Genomic DNA, 21,592 nt, shown 5'->3' on the forward strand with positions numbered 1-21,592 from the left:
TCGACGAAAAGAAAGTCTGGCCAGTGGGGCTGATGGTGGGGCATCATGACCCATGTCACGGGCCAATCAGAACGCCAATGCTTTTCGAAGTGGTTCTTGAATTTCTTCAGCTCGCAAAACACCACTTAAATCGTCGCATCACGATACTCTCATACATAACCGCTGTCATGTCCAAGGCTCGAGGTGCTGGAGGCGTCGACCAGATTGTGAAGCTGATCGTGGGAGCTGGACAGGCTAGTCCCAGTCCTCCCGTCGGTCCTGCTCTGGGTTCCAAGGGTGTCAAGTCGATGGACTTTTGCAAGGTTAGACAGAGAACATGGGGGAACTTGCAGGCCGATTATATGCTAACTCGTGCGCAGGAGTTCAACGCACGAACCGCACACATCATCACCGGTACACCAACTCCTTGCCGAGTCACCGTCCGTCCCGATCGATCATTCACCTTTGATGTCCGAACACCGCAAACATCATGGCTTCTCCTCAACGCTGTTGAAGCACCCATGGGAAAGAAGGGAAAACGAAAGGGTGCCGGCAAGCCTGGTCACGAGACAGTGGGAACCATCACTTTGAAGCACGTTTACGAGATCGCAAAGATCAAGCAGTCCGAGCTTCGACTCTCAGGCCTGTCTCTGGAAGGTCTTTGCAGAGCAGTTATTTTCCAAGCAAAGTCGATAGGTATCGATGTGGTGGCTTAAGGAACGTTTACGAATCAAGAAAATTATAGACCACGTATGTGGCATGTATCAAAGATCTCCAGCATGATATTACAAGTGTACAACAGTTTTGGATAAGGTCTGGGCTTTAACCTCCAAAGAAATTAATTGCTCGATTGCGTTATCTCAGCGTACAAAAGGTGAAATATTGTTATTTGCTTTATAGGTATGACTACTGTTATGGGCAATTAAGAACTGCCTCCGATACCTGGGCTAGATCAATATACTTCTTAGGTACCCGACGTTTCAGCTCTTTATGAATGTGTTACTCATTCGATCTGGAGTAGAGATATGAATTTCAGCTCTTTATATTCCGCCATTTGGTCAGAGATGCATTTCATCTTGTAGCCAAGATCATTGTTGCGTCGGTCTCCTTTCGAAGCACCATGACTAACCTACGGCTGCTGAAAAGTCCCTCGGCAAAAGCGAAACTTTACTGTAATTCGAACTTGTTGCAAGCCGTATTGTGGGTTAACAGAACCGAGGAGCACGGGAACTCCTGATGAGTTGGTTGGGGTAGTATTGAAGTTCGGGTTTCCATTTTGAGAGGCTTGCGCTTCGCCTTCGATGGCTTGGCTCTTACGCTGGTCGACATGGCGAGTCTTCCGAGAGTCCTTGTGTCTCTTCTGTTGTCCAAGTAGCACGTTTTCTTGCTGAAGCGCGCCAGCATTGACAAGCGTATGATCCTCGTCTCAATTGTGTCTTTAGAATGGCGAGTCCCAAACTGCTTCTAGAATCGATTACACATCTCTTTCAGCCCAAGACCTAGAGCAATGGGTTCTCTTGATTGGTCTTCTTCTTCGTTGATAAAGAGTCGGGATGTGCTATTGGTATATACCATTGCCGTAACTCTCAGCTTGTAAGCCAAATATGAGCTGCTGGTACTGGATTTCTGGTTAAGTAAACCAGATATATAACAAAGCGTACCACCGAGATTTCAACTGGGCTCCCTCTTCATCGGACCAAGGAATATTCGTAGTGGCGATCAGTAGGTCCAGCTTATTTGTCCGAGAATGACCTCGGATCCCTCTTTCCGTCCTGTTGTGGGACCTCTAGATAGTGGTTCAAGCCTTCAGGGACTTGGTCCAGGTTTCAAGTGTCTGAATGAGCTCGGCCAGATAGTCTCATTCGGGGTTGTCCATGACGCTGCATTGTCCTTATTTTGGCTTGTGTTTGTTCTTCATTAACTTTCTCTCTTGGTTGGTAATGGAATATCCCCTACGCACCGGGCCAAATTTTGCTCTGGACTTCTGTATTCGAACCGCCGTCTTATCCCCTATCTCCAGGAGATGTTTCAAGAACTCGACTTCTTCATGCTACCATATTTTTTTGGTTGCATTTGATAGTCTCTTCTAGCGGTGAGTCTGCTGTGTGTGGGCGTGAAAGTAGGCTAATCAAGGCATTTCGAATTCTCTCGTCCGAATCTGCTTTGAGCCAGTCCAGAATGGGATACCCTCCCTTCTAATATAGATCTATACCACTCGTCGCGTTGTTGAATTTTGTCCTGGTAGAATTCTGGCACTGTTCTGGTGTTCTTAGCATTGAGTCATCTTATGTGAAGAGAGAACATGTTGAAAGTCACTTACAGCTCTCCAGAGTTGGTACTGGGCCACAGACATCCTGCATCTCGTTGTGATTGAAGCCATGCCTCTCTTTCTTGGTCACGTTCTTGAGAGCAACGTTTTCTTCGTCGACTAAATCATCTGGTATGTCTTCTCCTTGTTGTTGTTCTTCGGTAAGACACAAGTCTATTTTTTTCTATACCAATTACACATTATTCTCGAACACTTCAACAAACTGGTAGAATACTCAGTTTAATCTTGTAACTGATGGTTGTGTTTTAAACACTTCGTCCTCTTCTTGTTGTGGCAATGCATGGGGAGTATAAAGCTGATGAGGTTAAGTCTTGGATACACTCAATAAAGGGTGACTGGCATGGAAATATACATTTATTCGTGTATGTCATTAGGCAGCTGTGGTGTTAGGTAGTCATGAATTGTTAATAACAAACATTGTGCCGTATCCTGCCATTGTCTGCCACTGCTACCTATTGTCTAGCAAATGACTATAGGATTTTCAACTTGTTTGTCACACCAAAAAAGAAACTGTGTAACAGCTCAATATTATTACCACTGGAAAACTACATGTTTCCCTTCTTTGCCATCATGTAACTCCGTGATATCACCGTGAAAGCCTAGGGACGGAATATTTTTGCCAATAAGGCCTGATTCCATTCTGTGACAGATGAAAACACCAAAGCCTCGATGAAATGGCGAAGGCAGGTATGTTTCGTTCTTTTAGTACGTTAGATTCAGTTGTCAAAGGGTGTGTGCTACGATCGATTGGTTCATCCTTTGCAACAGAATGGGAATCGTTGTTACTGACTGATAGCGTCATGCCTCCCAACTTCACTGAAGTTTCGTTGGAGCCATATGCAGTGATCGACTCTGTAGGTTGTACATACGTCCTGTTCCACCCGCAACGGGAAGGAAGGATCCCATGAAGATGGGATTGGAGTGGTTCGAGAACACACAGCCTTGTTGTATCTTGTGTGCCCAGGGAATTAGATCCACAGTACGCGTGGCTCGTGTGAGGCCTCTTCAAGTTACGGATAAGGCTGTATGTACTGTATTTAATCTGCGATAGGTCAGGGCGTATCTTATATAATGTTGTTTTAGGCGAAGGCTTAGCATGAGAGTTGTTGTGTGGGAAACCACTAGCAACCTGAATGAAAAACATATTCTTTAAGACTTCACATGGAATGATAGTTAAAGTTTCCCATAAACAAAAGATCGGCAACTATAACCAGATCTTTTATGATATGCATGCAAGTGATTGCTGGAACTGGCCAACCATTAAAGGAAACCCGAACATTAATGACTACCGAGCTTCTCTCGTGGTCCCATCTAATCAGTCCATCATTCACTTAGAGTGATCAGGGGATGACAGAAAAAACCCATACCCAAGCTTAGGATAAAGAAAATAAATGGCCTAAGAGCTGGCCTAAGATGGAATAAAGTAGGTAACTATTTTATTACCGGGCAAGCAGTATAAAGTTCTGCAGCTCTCAAGTGCAAGTGACTGAACTCAAGAGTCGCCACTCAATTACTTAAAATACCTAGTAGCGGCACTGATCCATCATATAGAGCCGCACTGCAGAGTATGTAATGCTTACATATTATACTCAAGGACCACTCAATTAGTTACGGATTTCTTTCTTTTACAGGGAAAGTACAAAACAATCGCAGCGCATTTTGTTAATGTGGAGTTGGAGCTTCCTGTCAACACTTCTTCACTGGTTGAACATGAAAATATTTTTGATTCATCCCCAGAGGGCTTGGAGGCGACCGATGCTTGATCGGCAGCTCCGCCCTGGGCTAGAATCTCGAAATGGAGGAAGTAAAAAAAATTCTTATTCCGTTCCAGAAGCGGTTATTGGCAGCTGTCATTGCTACATCTCCTTTTTCATGTTTCTGTATGGTCCGTTCTGTCGACGCTCTGACATGGGTATGGACAGCTTCACAATGCTATAAACAGTATCGTGTTACTGGGCACGTTTGCCAGTGCCCCTCGTGTTAATAGACAGAACCAAGACATTGCGCAACCAACCGAGATTGTTGATACATTGCTTATATTGTCCACCAAGAAACAAAGCTGAGCGGTGACCCAGATCGGGGCTACCCGATGTGTTTGACAGGGGTGAGGGTATTGATGGATATGAGAGTAAAGTTGCCATATACTTATTGCCGTTCGTCTCTCAATCTTTGCAACATGAACCAGTATATGTCTGGTACAGTACATTGAGCAATGTGCATCATGAAATTAACGATTGACTCATAATTAGTCATATGAAGGCTGTTAACTTAAAAAGGGGACATTTCGTAACTTGTACAATGAGTTACAAGCTCAGTCGTGCACGGGTACCGTTCACATTTCTCCAATTCCATGTTGAATTTTTTTCTCTTTACAAGGAACCTTGCTTAGTGATGCGCCAGGGCCAGAAGAGCTTCATAAGTCGAGGTACATGACTCTTGAAGCTTACTGGGTGGCTTTCAAGCTGCTTGTGAATTGAACAGATCCAATCAAGAGCAACGAGGCTTCGGTTCTACTAGAAAGTAATGTTTGAACGGATGCTGTGACTGTTCTTCTAGGTTTGACTCTTGTCAACGTGAATATTCGCACATATACGAGCAACGGCAACAAACTCTCACAGAGGTACCTGGAGCTGGAGATGATCGCAACCCGGGCAGTGGAGTGCCAAGAAACATTCTTAGTGTGCCTCTAGCGTGTTTCTAGCACCCGCATTGCCGCAAAAAGGACCTCTCGGGCACTAGCCATCGCAGTGCAGAGGCTGTCCCGGCCAGGAAAGCAACGAGACCGGAGGGAAAGGAACTGCCCACAGCAGAGCAGACCATGGAGAGCAATTGAATAAAGTGGGACCCCCACCAGCGTGGGCGGGCCATCCTCTTTTATCATGGATCGTTGTCGCAACACTTCCGTCTCTTTTAGTCCACGCTTCTTCTTCACAACCCTCCCCGATATTGCTATTTTGGTCTGTTTTCTGATATTTTGGATCACAACCCATCGTTAGCATTCATCCTCATTCCGATGGCTTCCCCAAATCCATCACAGGAGCTTTCGCACTCTCAGGACGCCTCTGGTAAGCTTATTCTCCGGTACTGCCGGGTCAACGCTGCCCCACCTCGATACTCTATATGCTCTGCGCACTCAAGCACAATGCGATACCGTTGTGGTACAATCGCTAACAAACAGCTCTACCAGAAGCTCCGAAACTGAGTCAACAGTCTCATATAGTGGTTCCCGAGTTTAAGGATGATACGCCTGAAGACACTTCTGGTGTTCGATTTTCTTCCGCCGTCGAGGAGATCTCACCCACGCAACCGGCTGCCGTTGAACCGTCGCCATCGAACTTAGAACAGGAAGATGGAGACCAATCGAGTCCTTTCACAGAAGTAACTGCAGATCAGCTCAAGGCATTTACAAAGTCACTCCACGGACGACCTCTTCAAGAACTGCGCCTGAACAACTGCCAGTTTGAAGCATTCTCGCTCCCACCCTCCCGAGTATGCCCCCCTATCCTGTTATTCACGCACAACCGATCACTGTAATACCCTCGCGATCATCATGTAACTCAAAGTTGCTGTTTGCCAATTTCTGCAACCCAAGTGTTGCAGCATATACCCAGTGCACCGTCAAACTTCAAGGTTCTGTGACTGACGCTAACTGATGTCATCGCAGGTTCCATCACACGAAGATGAATCCGGTCAGTCTACGAGACTGCCCACACCCACTTCTGCCAGCTTCCAATCCCCACACAGCAGCCCTCAAATCTCTTCATTGGCGTCTCCTCCCCTTACACCCGCGGGATCCGGCCAGGCTAGTTCGGATAGAAAGTCTAGGGAAGGGTCGAAAGCGAACGAGCCTCCAATTATCACCCCACAACCGTCGTCATCCCATGACAGACCATCAGCAGCCCCCGACAGGAGACCCTCGGCCCAAAGAGCTGCCTCGGATCATGTGGTTCGTAGAGCGTCCTCAGCTGAAGAGCAGCACCAACCTCATCGCCGAGGCATGTTTGGAGGCGGGGCCGGTTCAGTACCTGCTTCCCGAGAGTCGAGCCCTTCTCGCAGCTCAGCATCCCACTTTTACTCGAAGCCATTTACCCCTGGTGGTGATATCAATGATCCATACGCCAAAGGTCGACGACCCGCGCCAGCAGCACACACCACAAAGCACTCGATCGATCCCAGATTCATTTTCTCTCGCAAGAAGAAGCATAGCTCCCCTCATGGATCTAAAGCCAACCTCAACGAAAAGCGTGGATCCTCGATTTTCGGCGGCAGTGCAAGAAATAGTAGTGAGGAACTGACGCACAACGATAGTGTCACCACTGGCAGTCTTCACACTGGACATGGCTCGATGGCAGACTTGAAGCGATTCTTTCGCAAGGGAGGACACCACAATAAGAAGCGGGAGTCGTCTCCAGTGCCATCAATCAAGATTGGTTCCAAGGCGGCCCCAGCAACTCCCAAATCTACCCAGCAGCTACCTTTTGGAGATGACCATGGTCTCTCTTCCAAGTATGGAAAGCTTGGAAAATTCCTGGGATCCGGAGCTGGTGGTTCGGTCAGGCTGATGAAGCGCAAGGACGATGGCACCGTATTTGCTGTGAAGGAGTTCCGCGCGAGACATACTTACGAAACTGAAAAGGAGTACAACAAAAAGGTGACTGCTGAGTTCTGTGTCGGGTCGACTCTACACCATGGCAACATCATCGAGACATTGGACATTCTCCAAGAAAAGGGACGTTGGTACGAAGTGATGGAATATGCGCCGTTCGATCTCTTCGCGATAGTCATGACCGGCCGGATGTCGAGGGAAGAGATAACGTGCTGCTTCCTTCAGATTCTGAACGGTGTGACCTATCTGCACAGCGTGGGGTTGGCACATCGCGATCTGAAGTTGGATAACGTGGTTGTGAGCAGCAAGGGCATTATGAAAATCATTGATTTTGGTAGTGCTCATGTCTTCAAATATCCATTTGAGACCGACACTGTGCCTGCTAAAGGTAAGCTGGCTATAGTGACCAAGTATAAGAATTTCGGCTAATTTGTCGCAGGTATCGTCGGCTCTGACCCTTATCTTGCACCCGAGGTTTACGACTCGAAAGAGTATGATGCTGTGGCTGTAGATATTTGGTCTCTGGCTATTATCTTTTGCTGCATGACTCTTCGTCGTTTCCCTTGGAAGGTGCCGCGAATGACAGACAACTCTTTCAAGTTGTTCGCAGCGGACCCAACTCCAGGACACGACCCCAGAAAGTTGATTGCGCCTTCAAAGTCAACGAATGATTTGACTACCACACCCGCACGGGATTTCTTGCCTGAGGACGAGACAAAGAAGCTTCCTCAACAGGATCGAAAAGCAGATGGACCCTCAGACCAGGCCAACACCGCGAGTGATTCCAAGACATCTGAACCCAAGCCTTCAGGTTCAGGAGAGAAGAAAGAAGTCATTCGGGGACCATGGCGTATCCTGCGTTTGCTGCCTAGGGAGAGTAGACACATTGTTAGCCGAATGCTTGAACTTGACCCTAAGAAACGAGCTCGCATGGACGAGATTCTTCAAGAGCCATGGGTTGCCGATACCGTCATCTGCCAGCAATTCGATCATGGCGAGGTTGTTCCGGCGGAAGACCACACCCACATCCTGGAACCACCAGCCAATCAACAACCGGAAAAGAAGTGATGATTGAATGATTGAAATACAGCTACCCTGAAGTGTTGGGTATCCCGTGGGATATATGCCGGGATTTGGCGTTTTGAGAGCAATTACAAAGATCAATTGCAGGCCTGGTTGGAAGCGTGTTTGTTTGTATTGCGCAATGATGAATGACGAACAGATAGACGGTGGATTGGCAACTGTAAAGAATACCTGGTGCAAGCGCAAGATTAATTACATCGGAGTATGCAAGGACAAATACGTAAGGTAATCAGTAGATAGGAAACGAAAAAAAAGTTGAATGAATTTGATAACACTTTTTATCTCATGTGAAGTTGGACTTATATGTTGTCTACAATGAATTTACCAGTTTGGGACTGAACCGGAGATAGGTGGGTGTAGTGGGGTGTCGGCGCTCGGAACCGGCAAAATCAAGAGCCGAGGGGAAGTTTGGGGAAAAAATTGCTGACCTCTCTTCTGGAAGCTGTTAGAAGAGCTGAGATCCACCGCCGATTTGAACTCCGTTGAACACCGAATCCGAACTCTTCCCTCTTATTTACTTCTCCAATCACGAATCTACGACTCTTCTTCTCCATATACATAATCGTCTTACAACTTAATCACAATGGTGCGTTCACAATTGCTTGTTTATGGTCTATGAAAACTTGCCAATGCCTCAACCCGAAGTCTTAAGCTGCTTATCCTCGGTAATTGGAAAGCCGGGGAGAGGTAAAGACGGAAAGCATTGAAGCATGAGGCGCATAGAACCTATGATTCACAACAAGGAATGGCTGGGGCTAACATTGTTGCGCTGCAGGCCACCTCTATCAAGTCCATCCGAGCTCTTGCTCCCCTCCTTGACCGTGTCCTCGTCCAGCGCATCAAGGCTGAGACTAAGACCGCCAGCGGCATCTTCCTGCCCGAGTCCAGCGTCGAGAAGCTCAACGAGGCCAAGGTCCTCGCTGTTGGCCCCGGTGCCCTCGACAAGAAGGGCAACCGTCTACCCATGGGCGTCACCGTCGGTGACCGTGTCCTGATCCCCCAATTCGGTGGCTCTCCCGTCAAGGCCGGCGAGGAGGAGTTCCAGCTCTTCCGCGACAGCGAGTAAGTTCAACAAACAGCGCAGCCGAGCGCCACTTGGCACATGGGTTGAACCACAAGTATACTGACCAACCTGTTTTAGGATCCTGGCCAAGATCAACGAATAAGATACCCATATATCAAATCAAATCAAACAATAACCAGCCTGTATCATACTGTACCATATCGCAAGCGGCGGACGTGAGAGATGACACTCTACTGAAGTTGCTTGAGAAGGGGACGAGAGCGGAGTTGATTGTAATGTAGGCGCAAAAAGACGACAGACCAATTATGCAAGAATATGTGCATGCGATTTGTATGAGTGTGCGTAGGAAACAGAAAAATGGTGCTGATGTGTTGGGTTGGTCGCGCAAGACAGAATCAAATCTCCACTCCTTACCCTTTCAATATCATGATTTACGTCGGCTTGCTGTGTGATAGCTCGTGTTTATTTGCTCAATGTTGTTGTGTTGGTCCTTCTAATCAGACGTGGGGATACTTGAAATTTGAAGCAACATGTGGAGGATAGTTGATGGACAGATACATGGTGGTTCTTGAGTATCCCGACTCATGACTGAAAGTAGTCGCTTAGGTTGCCGAAGCGCCAACGACCGTGGGGAGAGATCCAGGGGCTGGTCACTATGCGGCCAGCGTTGCGTTTCTGATCGAAACGCACCTGGCCGCCAAGAAATGATTGTTTCGAAACAGTCATAAAGTAATATCGAGCGACTCAGTCAGTCGACCTTTCAATCTGACACTTGAAAGTAAGGGATCAGACGGCCTGACTAGAAACAAGGTGGCTTGGCCGGGATATATAGAAAAGCAACTTGACGCAGGGGTAAAGTATCAATTGGAAAGTTTGCAAGAAACAATAGAGATTTGCTGAGTGATCAACATGAGATGGGATGACAACGGAAACAGCTCCTGCGTGGTATTAGCCTATTGACGATTCATATCTCACAGTTCGTTGGTTTGATGGGTGATGATGAAGGGGCAGTAGGTGAGTTTTAGAATGCCTCTAAGCATAAAAGGTGTGGAGGAGGAGGATCGGCAAGATCCTTGTCGACCAGGCTCTACTCTAATCGTGCCGCAAGATAGGGATTGAAACAAATACTGGCACTTTGCGTTTTGGCCTCAGATGTTTATATAGCTTAATAAGACACCTTCATATATGTAATGAGTCTACCCAAGTGCACCTTGTAGCTACCTGGCTGTGCACAACCACTGTTGTACAACATTAATAGACGATAAAATATTACTTGATATCCGTGTCAGGGGTTCTCCAAAACCACTGGCCCGTGTGTGGCTGAAGTAAACCCCTGAGGATCCTTGGTTCAACGAAGGATGAATAGGATTGGGATAACGTACAGAAGCGAGGCAATATTAAGCAAGGGATTAAAGTGACGGGGAACGGTACTAGAATGAGCAAGCTGCATATCACAAAGTTTCAATTTAGGTTAATCCCTGATCCAATTGCTTTTTAAACCACCAACAGCAATGAGAAACGTCGACCGTTTATGCTTTGAAAACTCTAGTCTATATTATGCGTTGGGACTGGGACTAATGCTCTTTAATGCAGGAGAGTGTACAGCAATTTTAAGCTTATTTATTCAGTGTATAAAAAGAGGTAATAATAGAAGTAAAATGAGAAAGTAGCTAAACAAAACGAACAATCTCATAAGCTGTCTTCATTGGTTGATTACATCCATAACGGAAACGCCCGTCAGTCTAGGCGCTTGCTTGATGCAGGTACCAGAAAAATAGCCCGAGCAACTCACCCAATCCAACCTCGTTCTACTTACACCCACAGACTTCTCCTCCAAAAGCACTGCGACTACGTTTCATCTTGATAGTCTTGGCTCTCAGCGATTGCTCCCAAATGATGCGCCACAAGGATCGTGGCCTTGGCCATTTTCTGGCCCCTGACACTCAAGTTTGACGGCCACGACGGTCAGCGGCATAGACCACGGATTATGACCTCTCTGTTTGATTAAACTTGCACACAGAAGGCTTCAGTCTGGACATGGGAACCCAGGAACTTGCCCAGATATCCGTGGTGCTCATGAGTCTTCTACTCTATTATCCTTGTCCAAATGCAAAAGGCATCAAGCCAGGGGTTAAGCCACCGTTTGAGATGATGGCACTGTTTGTCGCCTGCGTACCAAATCACTGGTAAGTTGGGCTCTTAGTGTAACCTGCCCAGGACTACAATCCATGTCGTGACCTTCTAGACCCTAATCAGACCCGGCTCGTCTTGGGGTAATACGATCTGTAGGCTGACCCGAGCTGAGCTCGAGTGAGATGAGAGGTGCTAAGTCGAGACTCAGTGATTCACGTACTATATATCCAAGCATCTCCACGAGGTCTGTGATGCTTCCCCCTTCACCTTCATCCTTCTTCATTCTGGCGTACTCGAGTTGCTTGACGACTCTTTTCTTTCTCTTCGATTATTCGTTCCTTCATTGATTGACAGTCATTCCTTACTGCCTTGTCCAGGCATACACACTCTCATTTTTCCAGCAGCAATCAACAATTCAAGCCCAAGCGGCCTTCGCAGAAACTGGTTTTCTGCACTTTTTACTTTTGTGTTTACTCATCCACTTGCATCATTCACCATGAAGTTTCTTACTACTGTCATCGGCCTCGCCTCTGCTGCGAACGCCCACACCCTCTTCACCACTCTCTTCATTGATGGCGAGAACCAGGGCGATGGTACCTGCGTTCGTCAGCCAAAGGATGCTTCCACCGCCAACAGCCCTATCTACCCTATTGACGGAGCTGCCATGGCTTGCGGTGTGTATCATAAGCACTAAATGTGCCTAGAATGTGTAACTAACAACCTTTCAGGTAGGGATGGCAGCAAGGCTGTTCAGTACATCTGCCCTGCCCCTGGCGGTGCTCAACTGACTTTCCAATTCCGCGAATCCCCGAGCGGCCACAAGAAGGGTGCCATTGCCAAAGGCCACCGAGGCCCTTGCTCTGTCTACATGAAGAAGGTCGATGACATGTTCTCGGACTCGGCTGCTGGCGACGGTTGGTTCAAAGTTTTCGAAGATGGTTACAGCGTCAAGGACGACAAGTGGTGTGTCGACCGCCTCAACGAAAACAAGGGACTTCTGTCTGTCAACCTCCCTACCGGTCTTCCCTCCGGATACTACCTGGTCCGCCCTGAGATCCTCGCTCTGCACAGTGCTCCCGAGGGCGACCCTCAGTTCTACCAGAGCTGTGCCCAGATCTTCATCGAGAACGGTCCTGAAGGCCCTCTTGAGATTCCTGAAAAATACGAGACCAGCATCCCTGGCTATGTCACCAAGAAAGACCCTGCCGTGACCTTCAACATCTACGACAAGCATGGCGAATACCCTATTCACGGACCTGATGTCTGGAACCCTACCTCCAAGGAGACTGGCACCAAGAAGGCCCAGAAGGATGGTCTCGTTCCCAAGACCTGTTTAGCCAAGAACGCCAACTGGTGCGGCAAGCCCCTTGCCAAATACTCCGACCAAGACGGCTGCTGGGCTGCGGCCAAGAAGTGCTGGGATGAAGTTGGCGACTGCTGGGACAATGCTCCTCCCACCGGCGGTTACGGTTGCGATACCTGGAACGACTACTGCCAGGAGATCAACGACGCCTGCAAGGCGAAGGACTTCCAGGGGCCTCCTGCTTTTACCGGCAAGGAACACTATGTTGACACGCCTGGCCCTATCCCTGCTTCTTACGGAAAATTCAAGGCTATTGCCATTGGCGTGACCAAGGAGATCAAGAACTCCAACTCGAACCCCAAGCCTGTTGAAGTCGACTACGAATCCCCAAGCTACGAAGTCCCCAGCAAGACTACCAAGGCCGTCAAGGCTCCTGCTGCTACAACCGAGGCCTCGCTTCCTGCATCCAACACCCAGTCTACCCAAGAGACCGCGACTCGCACGTGGGACGAGGACGAGAAGAACACCTTGTTCAGCGATACTCCTGTTATTGCTCCTCCTCTGCCCGCTGTGACCTTCCCCGTGAAGGTATCTGAAGACGGTCTCTGCGGTGGCGAGAATGGCCAGACCTGCGAGGGTAGCAGATTTGGTGACTGTTGCTCTCGCGAGGGCAAGTGTGGTCGCAAGACTAAGCAGTGTGGGTGCGGTTGCCAGAAGGTTTTCGGTCTCTGCAACGAGAAGTAAAAAAGCGTGAAATGGTGAAAGATTTGGGGGTTGACATTTTTTTCGTTTCTTGATGTACATTTGAAAGAATGACTATTTGTTGCTTGGCCATCGGCCACTTGCTTTCTTAGGTTTTATGAGATATCAATCGATTTGCTTCTCTGATAGATTCTATGCATTTTCATCAAGTTTGATTGACATGTGTGGTGATAGAGTCTACAGGTTAAGGTTGGTGGTGAGGCATTGAAATGATGCCATCGCCTCCGGCTACTAGGGACCTACTAATGCCGTGGAAGGTGTGCCATGTGGCATGGCTGGGACGTACTAAGCGTGGCTGACCTCTTGATGAGTGTGTCTTGTGATGATGTTTCCTTAGATGACGTCGCGTACCAGGGGCAAAAAGTTGAGGGGACCTTGGGTTATGTAGGGGAAACAAGCCGTTGTGGAACCTATGGATTACTCTCTGGAAGCAAGTATGCACCGAAGACAAACGCCACAGCATTTGTTATTCAGGGGCAGATCAAGATGGGGTTTATGGAGAGTTGCAGATGCAGATGCCCAGTAATGTAGACTGTATCCTATTGAGAGAGAAGCCTTGCGTTGTTGATCAGAATACTCGGCTATTTGCGTTGCAACGGTCAGCCAATCAAGAGCCTATACTGGATGATATGCATTTATAAAACAGTTGCAAGAGATTTAATTGAAACTGTTTATGGGTGTGTATAATTGAGACTTATGCAATTCATGGGCTTCCTGTTAGTGCTGGTTGTAGTGGTTGTTTCAAGTTTCGATGATGTCGGTCAGATGAGAGTAAGTTAAATCTCCTAAGAATTATAATTGAATAAATACTTCAAGGTACCTACCTAGGTACCTAGGTAGGTATTCCAAATCGAAAAGGGAATATGTAATCCATATCAAGATCGAGTCCAGTCCGTCCATCTGACACGTAACTCTTATGCCCGCTGAAACAGACCTGCTCAACCGAAATCAGAAGTCGGCCCTGTAACAGCCTAAAACCAACGATAGCCTTGGAGGCGATTAGAGCACGCCCCAGCACCCAGCCCCTGTACACGTAGCTATCTCACCTCTATCCATAGGCTACTAGTAATTGCCCGGGCCCGTCACTCCGCCGTCCATATTTATCTGGATGCCTGCCTGCCCACCTGCCAAGTGTACTCTCTGTACAGTACCTTTTTTAGTCCCACGGCCAAAATCCCCCCCTCCACTCAGAGTGTTAGTTGGTCCCGTCTCTTTCCCCATTCCCATTCCCATTTCCAACTCTCGACTCCATAACTCCATCTCCATCTTCAACCCTCGACGACCTACACCTACTACCATCGGACAAACGAGGCCTCAACATCCTCAACCTTTCACTCCTTCAGATCCGAACTTACCTCGTCGCCATCGTCGCATTCGTCCTCCGTAGCGGCTTCTGCTACTTCAACCTTTCGCAACCATGTCGAGTAATCGCAACTATGATTTCCTGGTACGATACGCTATTCTTTCCCATCTATCCAATCTATTCCCCCCACCGCCCGCCAATCCGCCCCCCCTGCGGCCCTTGAGTCGAGTTTGGGCTGTCTCGATATCACGACCACGACGTCCACGTTATGCCAGTTCGCATCGCGCTGCTGCTGTCGCTTTCATTCACTGCATGCGACCGCCTCTTGATATCACCCGCTGACCCTTTGTTGTCATGTAGATTAAGCTGCTCCTGATAGGCGACTCCGGCGTCGGCAAGTCGTGCTGTCTGCTACGGTTCAGCGAAGACTCCTTCACCCCTTCATTCATCACCACTATCGGTATCGACTTCAAGATCAGGACCATTGAGCTCGATGGAAAGCGCGTCAAGCTGCAGATCTGGGATACCGCTGGCCAAGAGCGTTTCCGCACTATCACCACCGCTTATTACCGCGGTGCCATGGGCATCCTCCTTGTCTACGACGTCACCGACGAGCGCTCATTCAACAGTACGTCTCCCTACTCTCTACGGTCCGGCTCGATATGCAAATTTTACGATATCTGGTTGCTGTGCCCCTCTCCTACCTGATGGCCGGCCGGCCAGCTAGCCTCGCCCGGTGCCCTTGACCAATCAACCGACGATTTCATTTTCGAGCCACGCATACCACCAAGAAAACATGGACTAATTTCCTCGCAGATATCCGAACCTGGTTCCAAAACGTCGAGCAGCACGCTACCGAGGGTGTTAACAAGATTCTAATTGGTAACAAGTGCGACTGGGAGGAGAAGCGCGTCGTTTCCACCGAGCAAGGCCAAGCCCTCGCCGACGAGCTGGGCATCCCTTTCCTCGAGGTCTCCGCCAAGAGCAACATCAACATCGACAAGGCTTTCTACAGCCTAGCCGCGGATATCAAGAAGCGGCTCATCGACAACTCCAAGAACGACCAACCTGCAGCGAGCGGTGTCAACGTCAACGATAAGAGCGAGAGCGGCGGCAGCAAGTGCTGTTAAACACCGAATACCCCAAAGGCGTCCGTTATCTGTCATTTCTCCGTTTGCCGTCTTTTTATTTTATCAAGCTTATAACTTTGTAAACCTGGGGGAGAGGAAGTGCCTTGTATGAGTCAAGGCGCCAGAGAGAGGGGGAGAAAGCGGCTTGGAGAGTTCACCATGGGTGTAGAAAGCCGACCTACTTTGCGTGCGTTTGGGGAGAGATGCGAGGGAAAGGAAAGAGAGAAATGGATGGCTGGGAATTGAGCAGAACGGCAAACATCAGTCACATTCAAGGAGAGGCGCGACATAGCGAGGGGGTTTGGTGATGTCTCGTTCCCTCTGATCGACCTTCCACCCCATCTTAGAGAGCAAATCCGGTCTGGAGTTTCGGTTTTTTGATCTGGGTCTAATATACATTGCTTTCGTTACGTGTCTGGTTGCGATTCGCGGTTAATGTTGTTCCTTGGTTTGTGTTCGTTTGCAAAACGATTACAGTGAAGCAGAGACAAAGAAGGCTACATCGCGAGAGAGGCTGTCGAGAGCGCTTGGTTACAGAGAAGGAAAGACAACGGAGGGAGGCATTGGGAGGACCAGTGAGCTTTTTGTTCGTTATTGTTCTTTAATTGTTTTGTTTTTGTTTTTGTTTTTATCGTATATGTACAGTCGCTAAATGTCAATGTATGATGCTTTTACACGATTACGCAAGACGATGCCTTCGCCCTGGTCGTACTCGAGAACTCGCTGGTTCCAGCTCCGAATGAACCGCCATGCCGTCTCTGGGGTCTCGCACACCATGATGAAACGTGTAGTGTGTCGCTGACGGAACTCGGCGTCGTTCCTACGTGCCCGCGATGTACTTCGGGAGATCTTCTCGCCTAGATCGGTGACCTTGGAAAGGTCGTATATATGAGTTTCAGTCGCCCAATCGTAACCACTTTCAGTCCCGTCCTGATAGATGATGGTCTTCAGCTCCGCGGCCGAGAAACTCTTTTCTGGCAGTTCGATCAATACTGCGCTAGGGCGAAGAGTCCTGATATGTGAACTCTTGATAATCTGGTCGATGACATGCTGCCAGGCCATTTTGCCCTGCACGCGACTCTGTTTCGTCTTGATACGGGCTTGGTAAGAGCCTGGAAGGATCGTGAAGCGCTCCAGTTCCTTCTCGGGGTCTTTCCCTGGGTCTAGTAGTACACTGGGGACATTACTCGTCCAGAGACCATTTTTACTCTGGAACTTTATTTGGGAAAGACGAAGGAGTCTCTCGATCTTGTCTTTATATAGACTGGCAGCAGCAGAGGAGGAGAATGTGATGTGGTATACGCCGAGGGGCTCCATGGTCCAAGGATCGCGCTCCTGGTGAACTGACTTTTTGTAAGCTTGCCGAATTGAATTTAAGTGAATTGAGTTGTAGTACCATGGCTGATGATTTCGTTCCAACCAGCGAGTTTATCAGCAGCAAGACGATTAAAATCGGCTGGTAGCAACGTCGTGGGTAGGCCAGAGAGGACTAGCTTGTGCTTGGTGGTGCTATTGGGCGCTTCGCGAGGAGAAGAAGATTGCCATTGTTGTTTCTTCCCGCTATTAAACCGATTATTAGTTGTCGTGGTAGATTGTCTGCGTGGTCTTGGTGTATAGTTGGACCTCGTCTCGGATGTCGTCTCGTTCAGTTTCGAGCTGGCAGTGGAGAATCTAGCATTGACGTTATTGCCAGAGGAAGTGAGTCTGTTGCGAACGACGAGGATCGCCCTGGCGTTGGGGAGCAATTTAGAGTGGTTCATCCGGGCGACCGGTTATGAGGAACATGGGAGAGAGTGAGGGTCGTGATAGTTCAGTACCTTGCAGCAATTAGGTACATCACCGGGCATGCAAGCAAGTCTGGATAGAAGCCGTTTTTTGCGGAATTGGGCCGAGATCCGAAATGGTTTAGCGGGGTTGTGTTGTGCATGTTTGATGGCTTTGGACCCTGGAAAGTATATGTCTGCCACTATCATGGTCCTGTAAATATTTGTGACTCAATAATAAGAAATGACCGAAAGAATTTGGTTTAGAACTCGTCTCATTATTGGATCAGATACACAATGGCACTTTTCGAATTAATACCATCGTGAAACTGCATGGTTGGTGAAGAGTGTATCTAAGGGACGAAATCAACAGGTCAGTTTTGTCATTTTAACCCACAACAACCGAACCTCCATAGCACTCAGGGTATCAGAAACGTTAGCCACTGGAGTCATAAGAGACTGAACCAGTAAATCGCATTATGCTATTTAGTTTAGACTTCTTAGGCTGTCTATCCTTGTGTCATAATACCTACTTGGAGGCCATCTTCTAGTAGTATTCAGATAGCATGTACGCTGTGAGTGCCTGTGTGCAAGCTGTGCGAACAGCAACGATTATCAATACTTGAGGTTTTGCCTCTTCTAGCACCATATCATAGACTGACTGGGCCGACACTTCTGCTAACTATAGGCGATTTTACTCTGTTCATTGCTTTCAACTAACTAAGCCTCCTCAATATAGGTAGGCACTTCAGATTTCCAACTATAAGGTTGATTCGTACAGATCAAAAACTCAATAGATCAACAATAAGAGTCATATTGCAACAACCAACTGTCCCAACAAGAATGCATATGAGTAATATAGAAACTGTCTATCTAGCAATACAGCAACAACTAAACTCTATGATGCGCATGTTGGCTATGACTGATAGTTGAAAAGGACCAACGTAGGTGTATATAAGTCGTTAACATCTGCTAACTTAGTGGGGGAATATTTTCTTGCATCTGCCAGTCACAGTTTTCCCACAATCTACCTTAGGTAAGTCAAAATCGACTTTAGGCCTACTCTCCTAAACTTGTATAAAACATTTCCTAAAATTTTACTCTTCTAGTCTAAACTGAACTAAATTTACGTCATGCTCGCCAAAAGCATCGACGTCAAGGTCCGGCCTTTGGCAAGTGCAAGCCTCGAAAAGGCGAGCCTTCACGGCGCCGCCCGTGTGTACGTGAGCAAGGAGACTCTGCTCTCGTTGACCGGCACATTAGAGGTCGGAAAGCATTGTATTCTCACGAGGCTAGAGAGCGCCGCCACAAAGGATTCCGTCAGGGAAGATGGCCCTCAACAAGAGCTGCAGCGAGAAGCCTCGCTATGGAGCATCAAGGAAAAGAACCTCAGCCCCAACGTTGCCGTCATGACAAGGGCATTCCAAGAGGCTGCAGGCTTCAAGATCGGCGACCTCATTCGAATTTCACTTGCGGGAACAACGCCCAACGCAGATGAGATAGTTGTGCAGGATGTGACCGAGAAAACAGACAAAACGTCAGACGATTTTGAGCGGTTAGAGGAATACGAGAAAGCGGCAAAGTATACGCCACCATGGGAGGCTTTAATCGCGCCTGCTTTTGGTAAGAAGAACACCCCTAGAGCAACATCCTAGTCCAACGAAAGGAGGCCATTACTAACTCCCCTCAAGTGCGTGCTGAACTGGTGTTTCCCGGAATGGTGGTGGAGGCAACGCTCAGCAGCAAATGGCGACGAAATTTCAAGGTCATATCCGTAAACTCACATACCAACAGCTTGGGAAGGTTCGATCCCGGCTCTACGAACATCACAATTGCAGATGAGAACGCAGCAAATGCGGAAGCCGATGCACAAAGCGGCGGCGAATTAGTCGTGACGGGTGTCCCCGGAATGGCTCCTCAGCTCAAGGCCCTCAACGGTTTCCTTTCTGCCTTTAGGAAAACCCTCACCAACCCACTCGAGAGAGAATCATGTGCTTTTGTCATTCACGGTGGTCACGGCACAGGAAAGTCCTTCATTCTGGATCGCATTGCTGCAACAAGATGGGGCAAAGTGCACCGTATCAAGCCCTTGGACAAAATCGCAAGCATGAGAGAAACTTTCAAGCTTGCGCAAAGTCAGCAACCGAGCATCGTCCTAATCGACGATCTTGAAAACTTGATTAGCAAGGATCGCTCCAATCGTGATTCTGTCATTGACCTACTGGGCGAAGAGTTGGATCAACTTGCTACAAGCGCAGTGTCAAACGATTCTCTACCTCAAGTTGTTGTTGTTGCTACGTGCTCCGACTTCCTTACTGATATTCCAAACCAGCTCCAGCGTTCAACGCGTTTTGATAACCATGCCCCATTGACTATCCCCAGGATCCAAGAGAGACTTGAGATTCTCGAGTTCCTCGATCTACCCATCAACCCAGCGGAAAAGCAGTCTATTTTATTGGATCTAGCACAGAGGACACACGCATACAGCCCATTGGATCTCAGAAGGCTGTGCACAAGAGTCAGATATGTCATGGGACTCAGACTTCGAGAAGCAGGCGATGACACATTTTCGACCGAGCGTTTCTTGGAAACATCGGATATCAACAAAGCCAAAAAGGCTATTCGATCCACAGCTATGCGAGACATCAACCTCAACCCTCCTACGATCCATTGGCGAGATGTCGGTGGCCAAGATGTTCTGAAAAAGGTGCTCAACAGAATGGTCAAGTACACCAAGGATCCCGAGGGGTCTCTTCGTCCTCCTCCAAAGGGCCTTCTTCTTTATGGCCCTCCTGGTTGTTCCAAAACACTATCCGCACAGGCTGCTGCCACAGAGTCCGGCTTCAATTTCTTTGCCGTCAAAGGTGCAGAGCTACTCAACATGTATGTCGGAGAGACTGAACGTGCGATCCGAACCCTGTTCGCGCGTGCGAGCAACGCAGCTCCTTCCATCATCTTCTTCGACGAAATCGACTCCATCGGCGGTCAACGGTCAGGAAGTGGCGCTGCTTCTCGCAGCACGGGCGCAGTCAACATGCTCACAACCCTTCTCACTGAGATGGACGGTTTCGAGCCCCTTTCGGGTGTTCTAATCCTCGCCGCAACCAACCGTCCTGAGTCTATGGACCCAGCCCTGATGCGACCAGGCCGTTTTGATCAACTCCTCTACGTAGGACCCCCTGACGAGGCCACCCGGGAAGCCATTTTCAAGGTCCATCTACGCGGTCTACCCCTTGCACCCGATGTTAATATACCCAAACTTTCTCGTCTCGCCGATGGGTACTCTGGTGCGGAGATCAAGGCCATTTGCGATGAAACCTGCATGGTTGTACAGGAGCGTCATGACGAGGACGAGACCGAGAAGCTTGAGCTTGCCATGGCTGATTTGACTATTGTGCTCGAGAGGACGCCCCGTAACATTACGAAGCAGATGATTGATGGCTACGAAAAGTGGCATAAACTGCATAAGAGGGGCTAGGTCGCGGATGCGTTGGTAAATGGGCTCTTAGGGCGGGTTAGTTAAGGTTATGATTTTATGATGATTCGAATTAGATTACCTTAGGTAAAAGTAAGGGATTGCAAAATGGTAAAGTGTCTTTAGACGGGTCTTATTCATTTCTTCGTTACAAGTGTCTGGTATCCGGCACAAGTTATTTATTGTCCCCGGCTCCTGTTAACTGACTCGGCTCCTCGCTTGATACACAAGAGCTATACAAGTCATAAAGCATATGATATACACGACTCAACACAACACAACAAAACCTTCTCAATTCACCACGGCCCCTGCTCAGCTAGCAGCCCGTTTCTCGTGAAAAAAAGAAGAAAAGTCATCCTATCTTAACGATCCTGCCAATCTCGACTTCCAAACCCCACCTCCTCCGTCATGCCATATCAAATGCCATTGCCGTCGCTTCTCGACAACTCTATCGCCCCAGAAAGGGGTAGAATCTCGGTCCAGACAGAGCCCTATTAGACTAGACCAAGTATTGCTGTCGTCCCCTCACATGCCTAGTCAAAGGATGAAGTAAGGACTACAGCAAAGCAAAGATAGAAAAACCAAGAATATAGTGACCCAAGGCCACAAATGTATTTCAATACAACGCCAGTTCTCTCCACCGGCCTATCCCTGAGCTGGCAAACGGTACTTGCCTTATGTAGTTACGTAGAGGCGAGACCT

General features: G+C 48.3%; 9 protein-coding genes across 9 annotated transcripts, besides 1 other annotated feature; 6 read left to right on the plus strand and 3 right to left on the minus strand.

The window, feature by feature from the left end:
- Window positions 1–167: 167 nt before the first annotated feature.
- Window positions 168–695, plus strand: FPSE_02563 (uncharacterized protein; the record flags this gene model as incomplete). Its single annotated transcript, XM_009255682.1, has 2 exons — window positions 168–302; window positions 360–695. The coding sequence occupies 2 exons, from the start codon at window positions 168–170 to the stop codon at window positions 693–695; spliced, it is 471 nt and encodes a 156-aa protein (XP_009253957.1).
- A 413-nt stretch (window positions 696–1,108) lies between these two features.
- FPSE_02564 (uncharacterized protein) lies at window positions 1,109–2,744 on the minus strand (the record flags this gene model as incomplete). The annotated part of the gene is made up of 8 exons (XM_009255683.1): window positions 1,109–1,339; window positions 1,552–1,597; window positions 1,641–1,765; window positions 1,940–2,029; window positions 2,167–2,234; window positions 2,300–2,461; window positions 2,661–2,686; window positions 2,725–2,744. 8 exons carry the CDS (start codon window positions 2,742–2,744, stop codon window positions 1,109–1,111), a joined length of 768 nt encoding a protein of 255 aa, XP_009253958.1.
- A 2,577-nt stretch (window positions 2,745–5,321) lies between these two features.
- Window positions 5,322–7,982, plus strand: FPSE_02565 (uncharacterized protein; the record flags this gene model as incomplete). Its single annotated transcript, XM_009255684.1, has 4 exons — window positions 5,322–5,373; window positions 5,496–5,797; window positions 5,973–7,302; window positions 7,354–7,982. The coding sequence occupies 4 exons, from the start codon at window positions 5,322–5,324 to the stop codon at window positions 7,980–7,982; spliced, it is 2,313 nt and encodes a 770-aa protein (XP_009253959.1).
- Window positions 7,983–8,742: 760 nt separating this feature from the next.
- Window positions 8,743–9,163, plus strand: FPSE_02566 (uncharacterized protein; the record flags this gene model as incomplete). Its single annotated transcript, XM_009255685.1, has 2 exons — window positions 8,743–9,059; window positions 9,139–9,163. 2 exons carry the CDS (start codon window positions 8,743–8,745, stop codon window positions 9,161–9,163), a joined length of 342 nt encoding a protein of 113 aa, XP_009253960.1.
- Window positions 9,164–9,518: 355 nt separating this feature from the next.
- On the minus strand, window positions 9,519–9,581 carry FPSE_02567 (uncharacterized protein; the record flags this gene model as incomplete). Its single annotated transcript, XM_061988432.1, has 1 exon — window positions 9,519–9,581. The coding sequence occupies one exon, from the start codon at window positions 9,579–9,581 to the stop codon at window positions 9,519–9,521; it is 63 nt and encodes a 20-aa protein (XP_061844456.1).
- Window positions 9,582–11,650: 2,069 nt separating this feature from the next.
- FPSE_02568 (uncharacterized protein) lies at window positions 11,651–13,201 on the plus strand (the record flags this gene model as incomplete). Its single annotated transcript, XM_009255687.1, has 2 exons — window positions 11,651–11,828; window positions 11,883–13,201. The coding sequence occupies 2 exons, from the start codon at window positions 11,651–11,653 to the stop codon at window positions 13,199–13,201; spliced, it is 1,497 nt and encodes a 498-aa protein (XP_009253962.1).
- Window positions 13,202–14,636: 1,435 nt separating this feature from the next.
- On the plus strand, window positions 14,637–15,652 carry FPSE_02569 (uncharacterized protein; the record flags this gene model as incomplete). Its single annotated transcript, XM_009255688.1, has 3 exons — window positions 14,637–14,666; window positions 14,883–15,150; window positions 15,339–15,652. The coding sequence occupies 3 exons, from the start codon at window positions 14,637–14,639 to the stop codon at window positions 15,650–15,652; spliced, it is 612 nt and encodes a 203-aa protein (XP_009253963.1).
- A 608-nt stretch (window positions 15,653–16,260) lies between these two features.
- Window positions 16,261–16,282: a microsatellite.
- An 18-nt stretch (window positions 16,283–16,300) lies between these two features.
- FPSE_02570 (uncharacterized protein) lies at window positions 16,301–17,412 on the minus strand (the record flags this gene model as incomplete). Its single annotated transcript, XM_009255689.1, has 2 exons — window positions 16,301–16,995; window positions 17,049–17,412. 2 exons carry the CDS (start codon window positions 17,410–17,412, stop codon window positions 16,301–16,303), a joined length of 1,059 nt encoding a protein of 352 aa, XP_009253964.1.
- Window positions 17,413–18,548: 1,136 nt separating this feature from the next.
- FPSE_02571 (uncharacterized protein) lies at window positions 18,549–20,893 on the plus strand (the record flags this gene model as incomplete). The annotated part of the gene is made up of 2 exons (XM_009255690.1): window positions 18,549–19,038; window positions 19,107–20,893. The coding sequence occupies 2 exons, from the start codon at window positions 18,549–18,551 to the stop codon at window positions 20,891–20,893; spliced, it is 2,277 nt and encodes a 758-aa protein (XP_009253965.1).
- Between the last annotated feature and the right edge of the window lie 699 nt (window positions 20,894–21,592).

The sequence above is a fragment of the Fusarium pseudograminearum genome, chromosome 3 (assembly GCF_000303195.2).
Source record: "Fusarium pseudograminearum CS3096 chromosome 3, whole genome shotgun sequence".
Lineage (NCBI taxonomy): Eukaryota > Fungi > Ascomycota > Sordariomycetes > Hypocreales > Nectriaceae > Fusarium > Fusarium pseudograminearum.